Source organism: Barbus barbus (assembly GCF_936440315.1).
Source record: "Barbus barbus genome assembly, chromosome: 26".
In the NCBI taxonomy this organism is placed as follows: domain Eukaryota; kingdom Metazoa; phylum Chordata; class Actinopteri; order Cypriniformes; family Cyprinidae; genus Barbus; species Barbus barbus.
In genome coordinates, this window is record NC_136754.1 from 12,561,194 (window position 1) to 12,578,015 (window position 16,822).

Genomic DNA, 16,822 nt, shown 5'->3' on the forward strand with positions numbered 1-16,822 from the left:
TTGAATACAGAATTTTTCATCAACTGGTTCCAAGTTATTTAGGACATTAATTTTATATGGTAATAGACAAGCATACTTATGACACCAGGGTGAGAATTATATTTAAATGTTTGGTGGGGAATAATAAGGTTTTATACACAAGTGCAGTTGCATGGAATTATCAGTGTCATTAAAGGGTTTAAAAACATTCAACAAGTTTTAAAAGGACTGTTAAAGAATGACTTTTTGGTGATTATGAGTTGGGAAAATGTTCTTTGTACCAAAGACTATTTGTAATGCTAGTTTTGTCAGTTGTTTTTATGACCAAAATGTTTAAGTTCTTTTTGTCTTTCAAAAAGTTTGAAATGTTGCTATAAATCATTGGTCTCAAACTCAATTCCTGGAGGGCCACAGCTCTGCACAGTTTAGCTCCAACCCTAATCAAACACCTGCAGCTAATCAAGCTCTTCAGGATTACTAGAAACTTACAAGCAGGTGTGAGTTGGAGCTAAACTCTGCAGAGTGGTGGCCCTCCAGGAACTGAGTTTGAGACCACTGCTACAAATACAGCTCGTACATTTAAAGAATTTATGTATTGACATATTGTGTTCCCTTTATTCCTGATCCTTTTTTTTACTTGATCTTAAAAGGTTAATTAAAACTTAATAAAACCTGTAGTAGCCCTCTATTTTCATGAACTTAGGGGAGGACCTCTGCTTACAAAGCAGACCAATCACAGACAGCTGTTGTGATCTGTGTAGACGTGACAGCAGTAACTGATTCTGAAAAACATCAGGAAAACAGCACAGCTCTTCAGTTACTGGTCAAGATGAGAGGCTTACTGTTCCTGCTTAGCGCTCTGTTCCTGCTGGAGTCAACTAAGGGAACGGAATATGATAAGTTAGACGATCATGACAGAAATATTGTTGACAAGGCAATAAAACAAGGCAACAAGGATCACGGAAAAGGCAAACACCTTGACTATTACACCATTATCAAAACGGTAAGTTATTTAATTCATAAGCTGTAATTTGTTGGTTTGTTTTGATTATTTGTTTTCTGTGCATGTGCCTTAAAATACTCCATAAAATGTTTAAGCTTCTCCTACATGTATATTTGGGTGTCATTTTTATGCTAGAGTTACACGTACCTGTATCTTTCCCATTTATGACAGCATAAAAACATGCTCAATGTGATACTGAGACCCACCTCATGTGACAGCACAACACCGAGTGTCCATCAGAAAGACTGTAAAACCGAAGACAAGAGAGTAAGTATTCACTATCTATCAGAGAATACTTGTCTGTATGCCTGTAGAAGTCATTGTAGAAAAACCTGACAGTTTCACATGGTCTTTTTTTAATTTTATTTGTATGGTATTTTTCTCAGCCTCAGGTTTCCTGTATTGATTGTAATGGAACCATGGATCCATGTTTACTTCTAAGACATAATGAAGCGGTAAATCATTACTATATTAGTCCAAGGGGATAAAAAAAACTCCTACATTCACAGAACACCATCATGATCCATCCTCTTTGTTGTCGAGATATTCCTGCACTAAATGGTTCTTGCACTTCTTCCAGATAAGAAAAAGAGTGGAGAAATGTGCCCCACCAGCGATTCATTATACTGGGGCAGCATATGCAATTTACCAAAAAGGAGAAGATGAACAGCAAAAAAATGGATGTCTTGGATGCTTCTGAGATGTAAAAAGGATCAAGAACATTTTCAACTGGCCAATTGAAAATTTTATTATATATAACAGAACACATGCTGGGTTATTTTGACCCAGCTGGTTGGGTTAAACGTTTTAACCCACCATGCTGGGTTGTTTAATTTGTTTAAAAATTATTATATTGCTGGCTTAAAATGGTCTGGAAATTAAAAATCACACACAGAATTACTATAGGCAAGAGCAATAATCAAAAGATGAACATTTATTAATAAGCAAGCACACCCATGGACAAAATACTAGACAAATTGAATTTATTTTGGTGAATACAGCATAATTGACAATATTAGCTGAGAGATGGCGCGACTGACTCCTAAAACAAACAGTACTGAGATTAGAGGACATATTTTAACATCAAATTAAATTACACTCGGCATTATAACAAATAAAATCCATTTATGTTATGCAAGGCAAAGGAGTTTCCAGTGCGAAACTACCAACAGGCTGAACTCAACATTTGGGTTAAAAAAAAATAACCCAGCATTTTTTTGTGTATATAGCCTATATAGGCCTATACGAAATGTAACGGGAAGGAATTTTTATATGAATTATTATAAATTAATCATAACTAAAATTTATTTTCTTGCCGTCTTAATATTTGTATATGCTTTTGAGTAATAAATGTCCTCAACACTTGATCCAAAGTTAATGTGTTGCAATAACGGATGTATATGGACAAGGCGGCTAGACGTCTGTCAAAATAACCATAACAACTCATGAATTGAGTAAAAAGCAAACATGAAGAACCAATTATATTAGACAAGGCCATGCACATATATGCAATATATACTGTTGTATTGAGGTCCTCCTGGCCGTGATTAAAGCATATGGTTACTGGTTTCTGCGGCAGTTATACAGCAGAGATCTTAGCCCTGAGTGATAGGGTACATAGGGGGCAAGACGATGTTCGACTCCGATTGAGACACTTAGTCATTGGGTAACATTAATTCTTAACTTAATTGTCTAAAGCCTGGTTCTCCAGTGCGCGCAAAGTCACCTGAGGATAATTTTGGTGTAGGGAAACACTTGATTTATAAGGTGCATAGGGGAATTTCTACCACAAATGAAAAATACTTCTCTGTTATGATTGAGCGGTCCAAATAAGCAGTTAGAAAAATGTTGTTCCTGCAAAAAGCAACCTGTCATTTATGCTGCAGCTTAGAATTAGAAGTGCTACAGATTCTACAGATTCTCATCTGATCAAAGTGATGGTGTGTAGATGCTACAGATCTGACCCTCAGCTGTGAATATGGGCAGGTAGTGATAGCAGCTTCTTGACTGAATGCTGTCACTATATTCTGCAGAGGAAATATCCTGAGAGGAAGCTCTTTGCTTGAATAAGATTTTAATTTAGATTGACACTGTTTACGCTGTGATGAAGGAATCGAATGAACTGTTGTTCAAAGTGATGAATTAAAAGCATGATTGGAAATAAAGATCAAGAGAGAAATGTTGAAAGAGTTGAATAATAATCAATAGATCAATATTGTTGTTCTGAGATGTATGATTTAAAAAAAATAATAATAATTACATAAAGCAAGCTGATTAATTGCAAAATTGCAGAGATTCTACAATTTTGGTTTATGTTAACTAAAATAACTCTTGTGCATCGTGTTGAATGAGATTGAGTGACCAAATTAAATATAAATTTTGATTTAAACACACATAACAGACATCTCATTCATTTTACTTTCTAGTCAATGAAAAAAATATATATTCTTTGCTATTACATTATACACCCTACTCTATAGAGGAGATGACTGTTGTTTTCTGCATTTTGTAAAGGAGAAATTGCTTGCTCTTTCACTGCAAAGAAGAACTTGCTTTATTAAAATAGAATGGGGAACTGCTGTTATCAACCAGATGAGACTTTTGAAATTAAGAGACCACTGAGAGAGAAGATTAAAAAAATGGAATTTAAATGAAGAGCTGATTGCTCAGACACAATTGTGAACAGAATTTACAAAGGACCAATTTGATTCATGCGGTTCTCTGAGTCTTTTCTGGAGCAGCTGCCTTGACATGGGGAAGCGAACAGACTGGAGTGGGAAAGAAGCAGAAACACGGCAGCAGAGAGAAGAGAAAGTAGCTGATGGGCATTCAGCTCCCCTACTGAAAGAAGTTGTTGACACTTCTGAGGGGTCAGCATGACTGATTCAATGCAGGAAAAGGTTAAACTTTCAAGGACTAATAGAACATCCAGCCATGCAAAATTGTGGCAGTATCAATCAAAAGTTCAACTGACCGACAATCCACGCAGAGGTAAAAGTAATTTTCTAGATAAAAATAATTATTCCGAATTCCAAACGTTTAAGATCACAAATGTTGTCATCCCCAGGAGTACGAGATAGGAATGTTTATTGTCCATGGATCCAAGATTGTGTGAAGATCTCCAATCTGCTTCTATGTAGCTCATGAGCAAAAAAAAGTTTGAAAAATTTTAATTGCACAATGAATGTCAAATTGCATTTGAGAAATTGAATTTGGCTCTCTCAGCTGCAGGCCTAAATCTATCAGATTATTGTAAACCATTTAATCTATTTGATTTTGAAAAACTAGATATAGAGAATGCCACAGTGTCTACGTTCAGTAGCTTCTGGTGATCTGCAACCAAATTTTGATAATGTGGAAGTTACTGTCTTTTGCCTTGGTGTGACTTTGGACTTCTCATGTTTTGCAGAAAATGCAAAGGCAGAGTACAGTAACTTCAAAAAAGGGTTTGTGCTCACATTTTTTTAATGTAGATAATTTTCATTACTAATTTCCAGTGCCCTACCTATAATTTAGCTGGACAAAAAAAACTTTAAAGTCATTTTTCTCAGTTTCACACTCAAGCAAGTTAAGGTCTTTTGCCTTTGTAGGGCAGAATAGGTCCCAGTTTGTAGTTGAATTGCCTAAATTTGGTCATGTCTGTTAAAAAGTCTGTTGGAAATTTTAGGATGAATTTCCAGTAATCTGTTTGTACAATGTAGAAAATTTTTCATCGTTTGGTTTCAAGTTATTTAGGAAATTAATTTGATGTCACTAGGGGTGGGAGTTATAATATTTAAATGTTTGGTGGGGAATAATACTGTTTTATACACAAGTGCAATTGCATGGAATAAATTACCAGTGTCATTAAAGGGTTTAACAACATTCAACAAGTTTTTAAAAAAGCTGTTAAAGGATGGCTTTTTGGTGATTATAGAGTTTTTATATCTTACATATTTTCTGAATACTGTGGTTTAGAAATAGTTGAGTTGAGGGGAAATGTTCTTTGTACCAAAGAGTATTTGCAATGCAAATTTTGTCAGTTGTTTTTTATGACCAATATACGTTTAAATAATATTTGTATTTTTTATTTATCTTGCAAAACTTTGAAATGTTAGTAAATACAACTCATGAATTTAAAGAGTATATCAACACGTCTTCCTTAAAAAGGTTCTTTAAAGCAATTTCAATTTACCATATAAAACCTGCACAAACCCTCTATTTTCATGAACTTAGGGGAGGACCTCTGCTTACAAAGCAGACCAATCACAGACAGCTGTTGTGATCTGTGTAGACGTGACAGCAGCAACTGATTCTGAAAAACATCAGGAAAACAGCACAGCTCTTCAGTTACTGGTCAAGATGAGAGGCTTACTGTTCCTGCTTAGCGCTCTGTTCCTGCTGGAGTCAACTAAGGGAACGGAATATGATAAGTTAGACGATCATGACAGAAAAATTGTTGACAAGGCAATAAAACAAGGCAACAAGGATCACGGAAAAGGCAAACACCTTGACTATTACACCATTATCAAAACGGTAAGTTATTTAATTTGTTGGTTTGTTTTGATTATTTGTTTTTGTGCTTGTGCCTTAAAATACTCCATAAAATGTTTAAGCTTCTCCTACATGTATATTTGGGTGTCATTTTTATGCTAGAGTTACACGTACCTGTATCTTTCCCATTTATGACAGCATAAAAACATGCTCAATGTGATACTGAGACCCACCTCATGTGACAACACAACACAGAGTGTCCATCAGAAAGACTGTAAAACCGAAGACAAGAGAGTAAGTATTCACTATCTATCAGAGAATAATTGTCTATATGCCTGTAGAAGTCATTGTAGAAAAACCTGACAGTTTCACATGGTCTTTTTTTATTTATTTGTATGGTATTTTTCTCAGCCTCAGGTTTCCTGTATTGATTGTAATGGAACCATGGAACCATGTTTACTTCTAAGATATAAGGAAGCGGTAAATCATTACTATATTAGTCCATGGGGACAAAAACCTACATTCACAGAACACCATCACGATTCATCCTCTTTATTGTCAAGATATTCCTGCACTAAAAGGTTCTTACTTTTCTCTCATTGCAGATAAAAAAAAGGATGAATGAATGTCTCCCGTCGGTGAATAGCCATGACAGTCATAATATTGGGGGATCACATCTATTGTTACAAGTAGGAGCAAATGAACAGCAACAAATAGGATGTATTGGATGCATCTGAGATGTAAAAAGGATCAAGAACATTTGCAACTGGCTATTTGAAATAAAAAATTAAAGTTACTTAGTGTGTTGAAAGAATGGATGCATATGGACAAGGCGGCTATATGTCTGTCCGAATATTAGAATAACCATAACAACTCATGACTTGAGTAACAAGCTGAAGTAATAAAAAACCAAATTTGCTTAGTAACAGAAAGTAACTATATGTAATCTTTGCAGCTGTAGTGCCTGTGCTATATAAACTGTTGTATTCTGTGAGGATTGTCTGTTATTGGTATGACTGAGGTCTTACTGACCATGATTAAAGCATATCTAAAGGCATGGTCTCGAGTCTGTCTGGTTTTTGCGGCGGTTATACAGCAGGTGTAGCGGAACACTAGATCTTAGTCCTGAGTGATAGGGTACACAGGGGGAAAGACAATGTCTGACTCAGATTGAGACACTTAGGTGTTGGGTAGCTGAATTTTTAACTGAAGTGTCAAAGACCTGATTTTGCAGTGCGGTCAAAGAAGTCACCTGAGGATAATTTTAGTGTCGAGAGACACCCAGTTTAACTGTCAGGTTTGTATGTGGAACTTCTACCACACATGAAAAATGTAGCCTACTTTTCTGTTGTGACTGAGTGCTCCCAGAAAAGCTGTCAAGAAAACTGCAAAGAGCAACCTGTCATTTATGCTGCAACTTAGAATTAGAAGTGCTACAGATTCTACATTCATCTGATCAAAGTGATGGTGTGTAGATGCTAGAGATCTGAAACCTCAGCTGTGAATTTGGGCAGGTAGCTTCTTGACTGAATACTGTCACTAGCCTATTTTCAGCAAGGAAATTACCACGAGAGGAAGCTCTTTGCTTGAATAAGATTTTAATTCGGACTAATACTGTTTAAGCCTTGAAATTTGAATCGAAGGAAATACACGAGGTGATGAATTAAAAGCATGATTGAAAATAAAGGTCAAGAGAGAAATTTTGAATGAGTTAATATTAATAAATCAATATTGTTATCCTAAGATTTTTACATTTTAAATAAATAAATAAAGCAAGCTGATTCGTAAACATCTACAACCGGTGGATGGAGGGCACCTAGCGCCGTGTTCGGAGCTGTTTTTGTAGTGTGCAGTGGATTTCACGATAATGGAGATGGAATATAAAAGCACAATTTACGTGACTGAAAGAGCATGAAAATATGACTAAATCTCCTATGATCAGTGTTGGGAAGGTTACAGTGTTACAGATTACAAGTTACCCTGTTTAAAATTTAATAAGTAGTGTAACTATTTCAATTACTTTAATAAAGTAATGTAACTGATTACATTTGATTACTTTTTTTTAAATTATAATGTTTTCAACTGTTAATCATTTTGAAACATTTAAAGCAGGCAGGGTTAACCTTACAGTAGAACTCAACACTGATTACTGTCACACTTTCAGAATCCTTCATCACTTGAATTAAGATTTTATAATAATTTCATTTTAAAGCACAGCCACCACAAATCAGATATTATCACCTCTTTTTACTTTGAGATCATTCTGAGGTTATAGGCTACAGATCGAAAACCATAACAAGAATTAGTTTAATAGCTATGATACTGTTTTTGAAATCAAATCTTTGCATATCTATGACAAGAAACACTGGCATCTAACAATGTCTTGGAAAAAAAATAGTTAACCTTAAAAAATGAATTATTCACACCCCCTTCACTCTTTTTCCATTTTGTTATGTTGCAGCCTAATACTACAATTGTTTAAATTCCGTTTTTTTCTCATTAATCTATTTTTTTTACCTTTTGAATTTTACTCAGGGTGTAAAATTCTGTGTAAAATTCAAAGTCCACTCCAAAGGGAGATATTTCGATTTAAAAAAAAAAAACCTATTCAAGAACTACAACGAATGGCTTATTTGCACTACAGCATTGTTTTCCCGGTTTTGTGATATCACAAAGCCCATTAGAATATCATTAAAATAAATCTGTATTTCTGAAGGAAACCGACTCTCTTCAGAAAACTTTGGATGTCATTTTCATTTCATCTAATGTCTGATAAAGTATCGTTTGTGTGCGAAGCGCTGCTTTGTGTACAGCATTACACTTGAAAACACTTGGTATTTGCAAAACATCTAAAGGACCCTCAGACTCTGAGAAACAAGATTATCTGGTCTGATGAACCTCAATTCTAAGCATCATGATTGAAGGAAACCAGCTCTGTTCATCACCTGCAGAGTACCATCCCAAAAGTAAAGTGTGCTGGTAGCAGCCTCATGCTGTGGGTTCATCCTGAATGAAAACCTGTTCCACAGTGCTCAAGACCTCAGACTGGGCTGAAGGTTCGCCTTCCAACATGACAGCTGCACAACAGCTGCTTTGGTATTAATGAAATTAACAACAGGTGCACTAGATGGGCAACAATGAGACGGCCCAAAATAGAATTACAGGTGGAGGCCACTGACATTTTTCCCTACTCATCTTTTCTGACTGTTTTTCACTAGTTTTGTATTTGGCTTGGGTCAGTGTCACTACTGGTAGAATGAGGCGATACCTGGACCCTACAGTGGTTGCACAGGCAGTCCATCTCGTCCAGGATGGAACATCAATACGTGCCATTGCCAGAAGGCATTGCCATTGCCATTGTCTCAAGAGCATGGAGGAGATTCCAGGAGACAGGCAGTTACTCTAGGAGAGCTGGACAGGGCCATAGAAGGTCCTTAACCCATCGGCAGGACTGGTATCTGCTCCCTTGTGCAAGGAGGAACAGGATGAGCACTCCCAGAGCCCTACAAAATGGCCTCCAGCAGGCCACTGGTGTGAATGTCTCTGACCGAACAATCAGAAACAGACTTCATGAGGGTGGCCTGAGGGCCCGACATCCTCTTGTGGGCCCTGTGCTCACTGCCCGGCACCATGGAGCTCGATTGGCATTTGCCATTGAACACCAGAATTGGAAGGTCCGCCACTGGCGCCCTGTGCTTTTCACAGATGAGAATAGGTTCACCCTGAGTACATGTGACAGACGTGAAAGAGCCTGAAGAAGCCGTGGAGAACGTTATGCTGCCTGTAACATCATTCAGCATGACCGGTTTGGTGGTGGGTCAGTGATGGTCTGGGGAAGCATGTCCATGGAGTAGAGCCCTGCACGGGCTTCAAATGTAGGCCCTAGCCCGGCCCTGGCCCGAGACGCTCAGGCCCTAGCGACAATTTATTTTATTGCACTCACTTTTTTACGCTCCGGGAGCTCCTTGTTTTTTTTGGACAGGATTTTTGTGAGATCTAGGTTGCTCATCTCTGGATGTAGTTTAGCGTACTTGGCACGCTTCTCCATAAAGAAACGGAAATACGGTGTCAATGTTTTTTTGGGAAGTCTGGGTGCTTCTGCAGAGGGGACAAATACACAAAGTTAGTATTTGTAACCGTTCCAAGTGAGAGGAAAAACAGTAATTTTTAATCAAAGCTTTCAGCACAGAGCCACAAGACTGTCTACCTTCAGCTTCTTTCCTTTGTATGGATTTTTGATGTAGTCCTGCGCATCCAGGATCAGCTTAGTAAGGGTGCGGAATTTGCGAATCTGAGTGAGGAACAGGAATTCTTTTTTTTTTTATCAAATATTTCAAATCCTAGTATCTACTGATCAACAACTAACATGTTTTTGATGCAAGTTTCTCTGTCATTTACAACTGAAACTCATTGATAACTGACTAGCGTACCACGCGTGAAACTTCCTGCCATTTCTGTTTGCACATCTCTCCAGAGTTGACACCGCCAGGTTGCACCTCAGGAGCTCAGTGATGACCTGGTCCAGATCTGGGAGGAAATACCCCAGGACACCATCCATCGTCTCATTAGGAGCATGCCCTGACATTGTCAGGCATACATACAATCACGTGGGGGCCATACAAACAACTGAGTACCATTTTGAGTTGCTGCAATGAAATTTCAGCAAAATGGACTAGCCTGGTGCATCATTTTTTCACTGCGATTTTCCGGGTGTCTTTGAATTCAGCCCTCTGTAGGTTGATCATTTTAATTTCCATCAAACGATGGAACTGCATCCTTTCGTTCTTAACACATTACCCAGTCCATATCATTATAGATATCCAGCACAATATTTTTTCCCCATTGATATCTGATGTGTTTTCAAAGTGTTCCTTTAATTTTTTGAGCAGTGTATATCTTTCAAGACCTTGACCAAATGGTCCAAGGTCCTCAATGCTATGTTGTGCTCTGCAATGAACCCTGTTAGCTTTATCTCTGCATTTTTGCTGTCTCTAGCTGTTTACTGTCCAACAGTTTCTGTAGCAACTGTGCTATGGATCTTTGAGCTGGGGCTAGATTTTTCTTTTTGTACCGATGTTTCTTTGCTTTTTCGTGATTTTTTTAAACAGTGATCTCAGCCATCATTGCGCCATTATTTTTTAACAAGACCTGTTTCAGGCAGAAGGCTTTGGTGTCATTGCCTGAAACAGGTCTTAGCCATCCTGCAAATCTGGGTTCCTTTTCCCGCTAAGTTCTGTATGTTTGCTGTCGATGCTTTCTTTTAGGCTGCTCCATAGACTCTTCCGTCCTCTTCGCCTCTACCCTGTCTTCACCTTCCTTTTCAGCACTCATTTTCTATACTTTATTGCTTAAACTATCGACCGCAACTTGGAAACAACTGACCTAAGCGCTGCAGGAACATTAACTTGTGCACATGAGAGAGAGTCAGTCACGATGACTGGCTGAGAAGACATAACGTGAGATGAGATATAAAATGTGCATTCTCCTCACAATCATGATCCACAGCTAGGTCAATAAGTATAGAAGCCCTATGATTACAACGAATATCATTTGAAGTCCCACAGAATTCTGAAATTATCGTACATCAATTTTTTTTTATTACTGATCATACATCGTACAGAGGTCAAAATTATCGACTGTGTAAACAATAATGTTTACGTGCATGCCCAGTGTGCATGAATGGTCATGTGACATGCGTTTTTGGTTGTGTGGTGCGGATGAAGTTTGCTTCTGAAACACAGTGAAAACGCCAGTGTAGACGAGGATGGTTTTCATTTTAAAACAAAACCGCACTAGTGTAAAAAGGGCCTTAGACTCTACTCTGAAGTAGGAGCTAAATTAGTTCCCCAAAAAGAAGTTCCTAGAACTGAATACTTTCCTAGTTCCTGCGGTGTAAACATGCCAAAAAGAGGTAACTTATGGCAATAATTATTGGAACTATGAAAAGGTTCCCCCAGTGTGAAAGTGCCTTAAGATAAACTCTTGTGCATTATGTTGAATGAGAATGAGATTGGGTGACCAAGTTAAATAGAAATTTTGATTTGAACAGACATCTCAAAGTAATTTTAGTTTCTAATAAAGAGAAAAGACAACAAATTCTTTGCTATTACATTATACACCATATTCTATATTAATTAGGAGGAAATGACTGCTGTTTTCTGCATGTTGTAAAGAAGAAATGGCTTGCTCTATTCAGCAAAAAAGAACTTGCTTTATTAAAATAGAATGGGGAACTGCTGTTGTCAACCAGACGAGACTTTTGAAATTAAGAGACCATTGAAAGAGAAGGTTAAAAAGTGGAAATTAAATGAAGAGCTGATTGCTCAGGCACAATTGTGGACAGAATTTACAAAGGATCAATTTGATTCATGTGGTTCTCTTGAGTTTTTTTTAGATTTTACCTGTAACCAGGCAGCTTCTGGAACAGCCGCCTTGACAAGTAGGAGCGAATAGCCTGGAGTGGGAAAGAAGCAGAGACATGGCAGCAAAGAGAAGAGAAAATAGCTGATGGGCCTTCTGCTCTCATTATGAAAGAGGAAGTTGACTTCAGAGGGGTCAGCATGGAGGCAGACTGATTCAGTGCAGGATGGTGAAACTTTCACGAGACTTTTCCTTAAGACTAGAGAACATCCAGCCGTGCAAGATTGTGGCAGGATTGATCAAAAGTTCAACTGACTGAGATTTCATAAGTTAGGCAATATTCTAGATTCAATAAAAATTCCAAATTCCAAACCTTTGAAATCACAAATGCTGTCATCTCAAGGGGCATGAGATAGGGATGTCTTTTGTCTCTGGATCCAGGATGGTGTGGAGATCTCCAATCAGCTCATGAGTACACAACAAGTAGCTTCAGTAGCTTCCGCCGTTGTCAAAGTTGTGTCACCCATTCAGATTTAGTGGTATTCCACTCCTAACATAATTACTGTGGTAGAAATAAAACAATGCCATATTTCCAGAGTGTATAACATGGGATCATCGTCATGATGGATTTCGTCAAACTGATTCAGTGTCAAAAATATGAAATATTGTCTTGTTACTGTTAACATCAGCAAAGTGGATTTTTTTTCAGGCAGACTGAGTTGAAGATTCAGGTAGATTTTTAGAATCTGTTAGAATTGATAATTTCTTTCGCACCGTTTGGTAATGTTTTGACCATTGCTTAAACTTGTGTTTCCAGTGACTGCTACTTTATTCATTGCAAGACCTATAATTGGATGATGTAAGCATGCCAAATTCAATTGATGTATGAAGGTTGATGATCATGTAAGAGAAATTATCAGAAGGGGGATGGTGAAGGAATTTTTTATATTAATCATTTTAAATTAATCATAACAAACATTTCTTTCTTTCTTGCAGGCTTAACATTTGTTTGCTTTTGAGTACTAAATGTTCCCAACACTGGAGCCAAAGTTAGGATTCCAATAGGAAAATTGTATAGGATTCGAATTGGAATTTATATCATATTTTGGAACCATTCCAATAAGAATAGTCTTATAGGACAAGACATAAATATCCTGTAGAATCATTCCTATAGGATTTTAATGTGATTTTAATCCTATAGGACTTTTTTATTGTTCTAAATGTGCACTTTTCCACTGTATTTGTTTTACTAACAAATAGTACTTGCAGTTTGCACCCTGATATAGACATTGTTCGTTGTATGTTGCAAAACCTGCAGTAACATTGTAAACAACATGGGAGGTGATTCGTGCAGCACAGCATTAGTGCAAAAAAACTTTCTAAGACACTGATAATTGATTGATGTAGCACCTGCATCCTCCAATGCAAATATCCACTAGACCAGTTCTAGACTCGAAAATAATTGGGGAGGAAGATATAAAGCTTATACCAGGAGACCAGAAGTTGAATATAAAAATAACACTTTACTGTAACAACAACAATAATAATAATAATAATAATAATAATAGCAAATACAATCACATCACAACACAGAGCAAAAAAACATCAAACTGAAAGTAGAATTTGATATTGTAAATCAGTTTAATTTCCCTTTGAGGTGTATAATACTGTTCATTTCATGCGATAAATGTAATAAAGTTCAGTTTGTGTGTAATGTAAACAGAGAGAGAGACAAAAAACACATTCAATTAAGTTAAGGGAAAACCGGGAAAAAGTATGAAAAATACTGTATCCAATATATTTCAAAGCAATCACTAATGACCTCTCTATGACTCTATTGACCATTTGCACGATTGCTTCCTGGTTTTAGATAAGCCAGCTCAGTCATTTCCAGTCAATTGTACTGTGCTGCTCTTTGCTTAGTTTCTGTACAAAATCCATTCACAATTTGAAGAAAATTTTTGTTTATCTAAGAGGACCAAACGTCCACATATACCATTTCAGGAACGACAAATGCGGGTGTTAAATATTACATGGGTAAATCTGATAAATTGTTCAGGGACTCATTGCTATGATTGACATTGATAATGGAAGACAAGCCAATGTCAAAATATAGCTGTGCATGAAGTGATTCAAACTAAATTTAGAGTAGCAAAACTACAACAGTAACAAGTCTGTGTTGACTGAATATATTTAGCAGCTTTTACAGTTAAAGATTAAACTTAAATAATGTAGTTACTAAATTAAATTTTAATTATATTTAATGCATTATTTAATTGTTATACAATTAACTTATTTCATTTGTAGTTAACTAGTTTAAATAATTCTCCCTTATAAGCTGTTGGTATCAGGGCATATTTATTTATTTATTAAATGACATGAGACTTTGTGATTCCTGCACTTGCTAGTTATCATGATAATTTAATATCATTTTCATCTTAAAAGTCTTGGTTTTTTATAAACATAAAACCTGACCTGGACAATAGGCCATAAGAACATCTTAAGTTACTCATCAATACAAATAATTAAAATAGTGCTATACAAAACCGTAAAGCGCAATGTTATTCAAAACAGCTCAAAATGGTGGCATAACAGGCATATTGTATTCACTACTCCAGTTTTATATAATGACATTTTATTATAAACAGCATACATAAATATTGCATTAATATGAGTTGTTAAACAATATTCCTGTGCTAATCACCATACAATAAAACGAGCTCAAAAACTCACCAACAGATATCATCCACCTAAAACTGTTCTTTTAGGATGCAGATCAGGTAAGTATTACTATTTCTTCCTTTTTAGCATCTTTAAATAAATTTTAACAAGTTAAACAACGTTAATCACTCGATTTCTCAGCTTCTTCTCCTCTTTGACCGTTACTGTTCAAAGTGTGCGCGCTTCAGTTGCACGCGCACGACATTCGGATTTCTTAAAGGGGACGCGTCAGGACAATACATAGATGTTTGTGTTTCTATGAATTCCTACTCACATGTAATGCATTTTAACTTATTCAGACATTATGAAATGTCATACTTATTATCTTTACCTTACTGTAATATTATGAATTTCAGTTATATTTGTGTGTATTCAGATAGGCTGCATTTTTATTGAGGGTTACAAGTAAAAACATTTAGTGTTACTCTTAAAAAGTAATTAATTAACAGAATCAAATACAGTGCCTTACAAATGTATTCATATCCCTTAATTTTTTTCACATTTTGTTATGTTGCTGCCTTATGTTAAACACTCCATTCACCATATTGACAAAGCAAAAACAGAATTGTCACAACTTCGTAAATGTATTAAAAATAAAAAACTCAAATAAGTACATTGCATAAGTATTCATACCCTTAACTAAATATAAAGTACATTTACAGCCTCAAGGCTTTTTTTGTTTGATGCGACAAGCTTTGCTCATCATCATTTGGCAATTATCTGCCATTTGTCTCCTCACCTCTTCACCTCTCAAGCTCTTTCAGGTTGGATGGGGCAGACACACATTTTCAGGTTTCTCCAGAAATATTTGATTGGGTTCAAGTTCAGGCTGTGGCTGGGCCACTCAAGGACATTCACAGCCACTCTTGCTGTGTGTTTAGGTCCATTGTCCTGTTGGAAGGTGAACCTTCTGCCTGTCTGAGCTTCTGAATGCTCTGGACTGGGTTTCATTAAGGCTAACATTAATCTATATTTTAACACATTACCACTTCCTAGTTTCAATAAATGAAGTAGGACCAGAAACATCTTAGTCTACAAAATTCGTCTGGGGCCCTTGGTGTCAAAAAGGTTGAGAACCACTGATGTAAAGGGCTTATAGTCACTCAGTATACAGATTGTAGTATTAATGTGCTTTCTGTATCTGAGAGTCAGTTTACAAATATATTTGATATAGAACTGATAAACAAACAGCAGGCAATTATTAGAAAAAGCAACCCTCATACATTCGAAGTCATACAGCTCAAAATATGTTTGCTGTCACATGTGTCCCATACATTCTCACCGGCCATTAGGCCTTATGTAATGCCGTAAATGAAGCTCAAAATACAGAAAACAGCACATTGCTGTTTGCTGTTTGTTCTCCAAAGACTTCAAGTCCCCACCTTTTTTGGACAGAACCAGCCCTTTTATTATCACAACTGTTTAATAGAAAACAAACCCAAGCCCAATGTTTTCATATTTTTATTTTCTATATTTATAGGCTGAATTTGCTCCCCTGCCACTGATCGGTGAACTCAAGCTATGTGTTTTGGAGACAGACACAACATGATCTAGTCACGCTGAGATGCAGCTGCCTACTAAAAGGCCTTGGATTTAACTTTATCTCACATTCAGAAACATACGACTATAAACTGATAATACTGTTTGGTATGTTTTTTTAATTGGTCAGGGCATTCAGGCACAATAAAATAAGAGTAGAACAAGGTCAATGTCTGTAAAGTTTACTAGGCTAAACAGTATCAGGTCAAGTAGCAGTTCAAGCACAAATAATGTGCATGATTGATTATAATATCCCAAAGTCTAATTCTATGAAGGTTTATCTCATAAATGGCTCAGAGGTTGAATAGTGGCCATTAAAAGGACTGACTGATATAAATCAACCTCAGGACAACAGTAAAACAAGTTTATGACACTTTTACTAATAATGGCTGAGCACAGAAAAGCTTGGTTATGTAAGTCAGAGAACACAAGCACACTAAAAGCATGTCCAATTACATTTGGAGTTAATTAATTCCCTAGATGCCACACAAACAGACAAGGAATGTCTTTGAAAACAAATAAAAAAACTTTCCATTTCCTCTGAAAGCCAGAGAGTGTCCTTCTACCCAGCTGGCATCTCCAAATTTGTGCAATCACAGGCAGCTCTCTGTTTTGGTGCATTTTGCTTTTCTTCTGCTCTGACGAGTCCCTCAGTCCCTGCAAACAGCCCCACAGCATGAAGCTGCTACCAGCACACTTTACTTTGGGATGGCACTCTGCAGGTGATGAGCAGAGCTGGTTTCCTTC

At 36.7% G+C, this 16,822-nt stretch overlaps 1 protein-coding gene and 1 long non-coding RNA gene across 4 annotated transcripts; both read left to right on the top strand.

Moving 5' to 3' along the window:
• The first annotated feature begins 755 nt into the window (after positions 1-755).
• LOC306846015 (cystatin-like protein) lies at positions 756-2,349 on the top strand. Its single transcript, XM_079379072.1, has 4 exons — positions 756-982; positions 1,154-1,249; positions 1,369-1,437; positions 1,563-2,349. Exons 1-4 carry the CDS (start codon positions 809-811, stop codon positions 1,680-1,682), a joined length of 459 nt encoding a protein of 152 aa, XP_079235198.1. The 5' UTR covers positions 756-808; the 3' UTR covers positions 1,683-2,349.
• Positions 2,350-3,551: 1,202 nt separating this feature from the next.
• LOC306846017 lies at positions 3,552-6,512 on the top strand. 3 transcript variants are annotated; one of them, XR_013782035.1, is made up of 6 exons: positions 3,937-3,973; positions 4,392-4,428; positions 5,198-5,497; positions 5,654-5,749; positions 5,867-5,935; positions 6,061-6,512. It is a non-coding gene; the product is annotated as an uncharacterized lncRNA (long non-coding RNA). The 3 variants fall into 3 exon arrangements; XR_013782034.1 differs by lacking the exon at positions 4,392-4,428 and having other exon boundaries at positions 3,552-3,973; XR_013782036.1 differs by lacking the exons at positions 3,937-3,973; positions 4,392-4,428 and having other exon boundaries at positions 4,853-5,497.
• The last annotated feature ends 10,310 nt before the right edge of the window (positions 6,513-16,822 follow it).

What these genes read in the sequence shown, in the direction of transcription:
- LOC306846015 (XM_079379072.1), top strand. Translation starts at nt 809, where the DNA reads ATGAGAGGCTTACTGTTCCTGCTTAGCGCTCTGTTCCTGCTGGAGTCA. An exon ending in GTAAAACCGAAGACAAGAGA is followed by an intron (nt 1,250 to 1,368) that starts GTAAGTATTCAC and finishes TATTTTTCTCAG; the next exon opens with CCTCAGGTTTCCTGTATTGA. An exon ending in TTCTAAGACATAATGAAGCG is followed by an intron (nt 1,438 to 1,562) that starts GTAAATCATTAC and finishes CACTTCTTCCAG; the next exon opens with ATAAGAAAAAGAGTGGAGAA.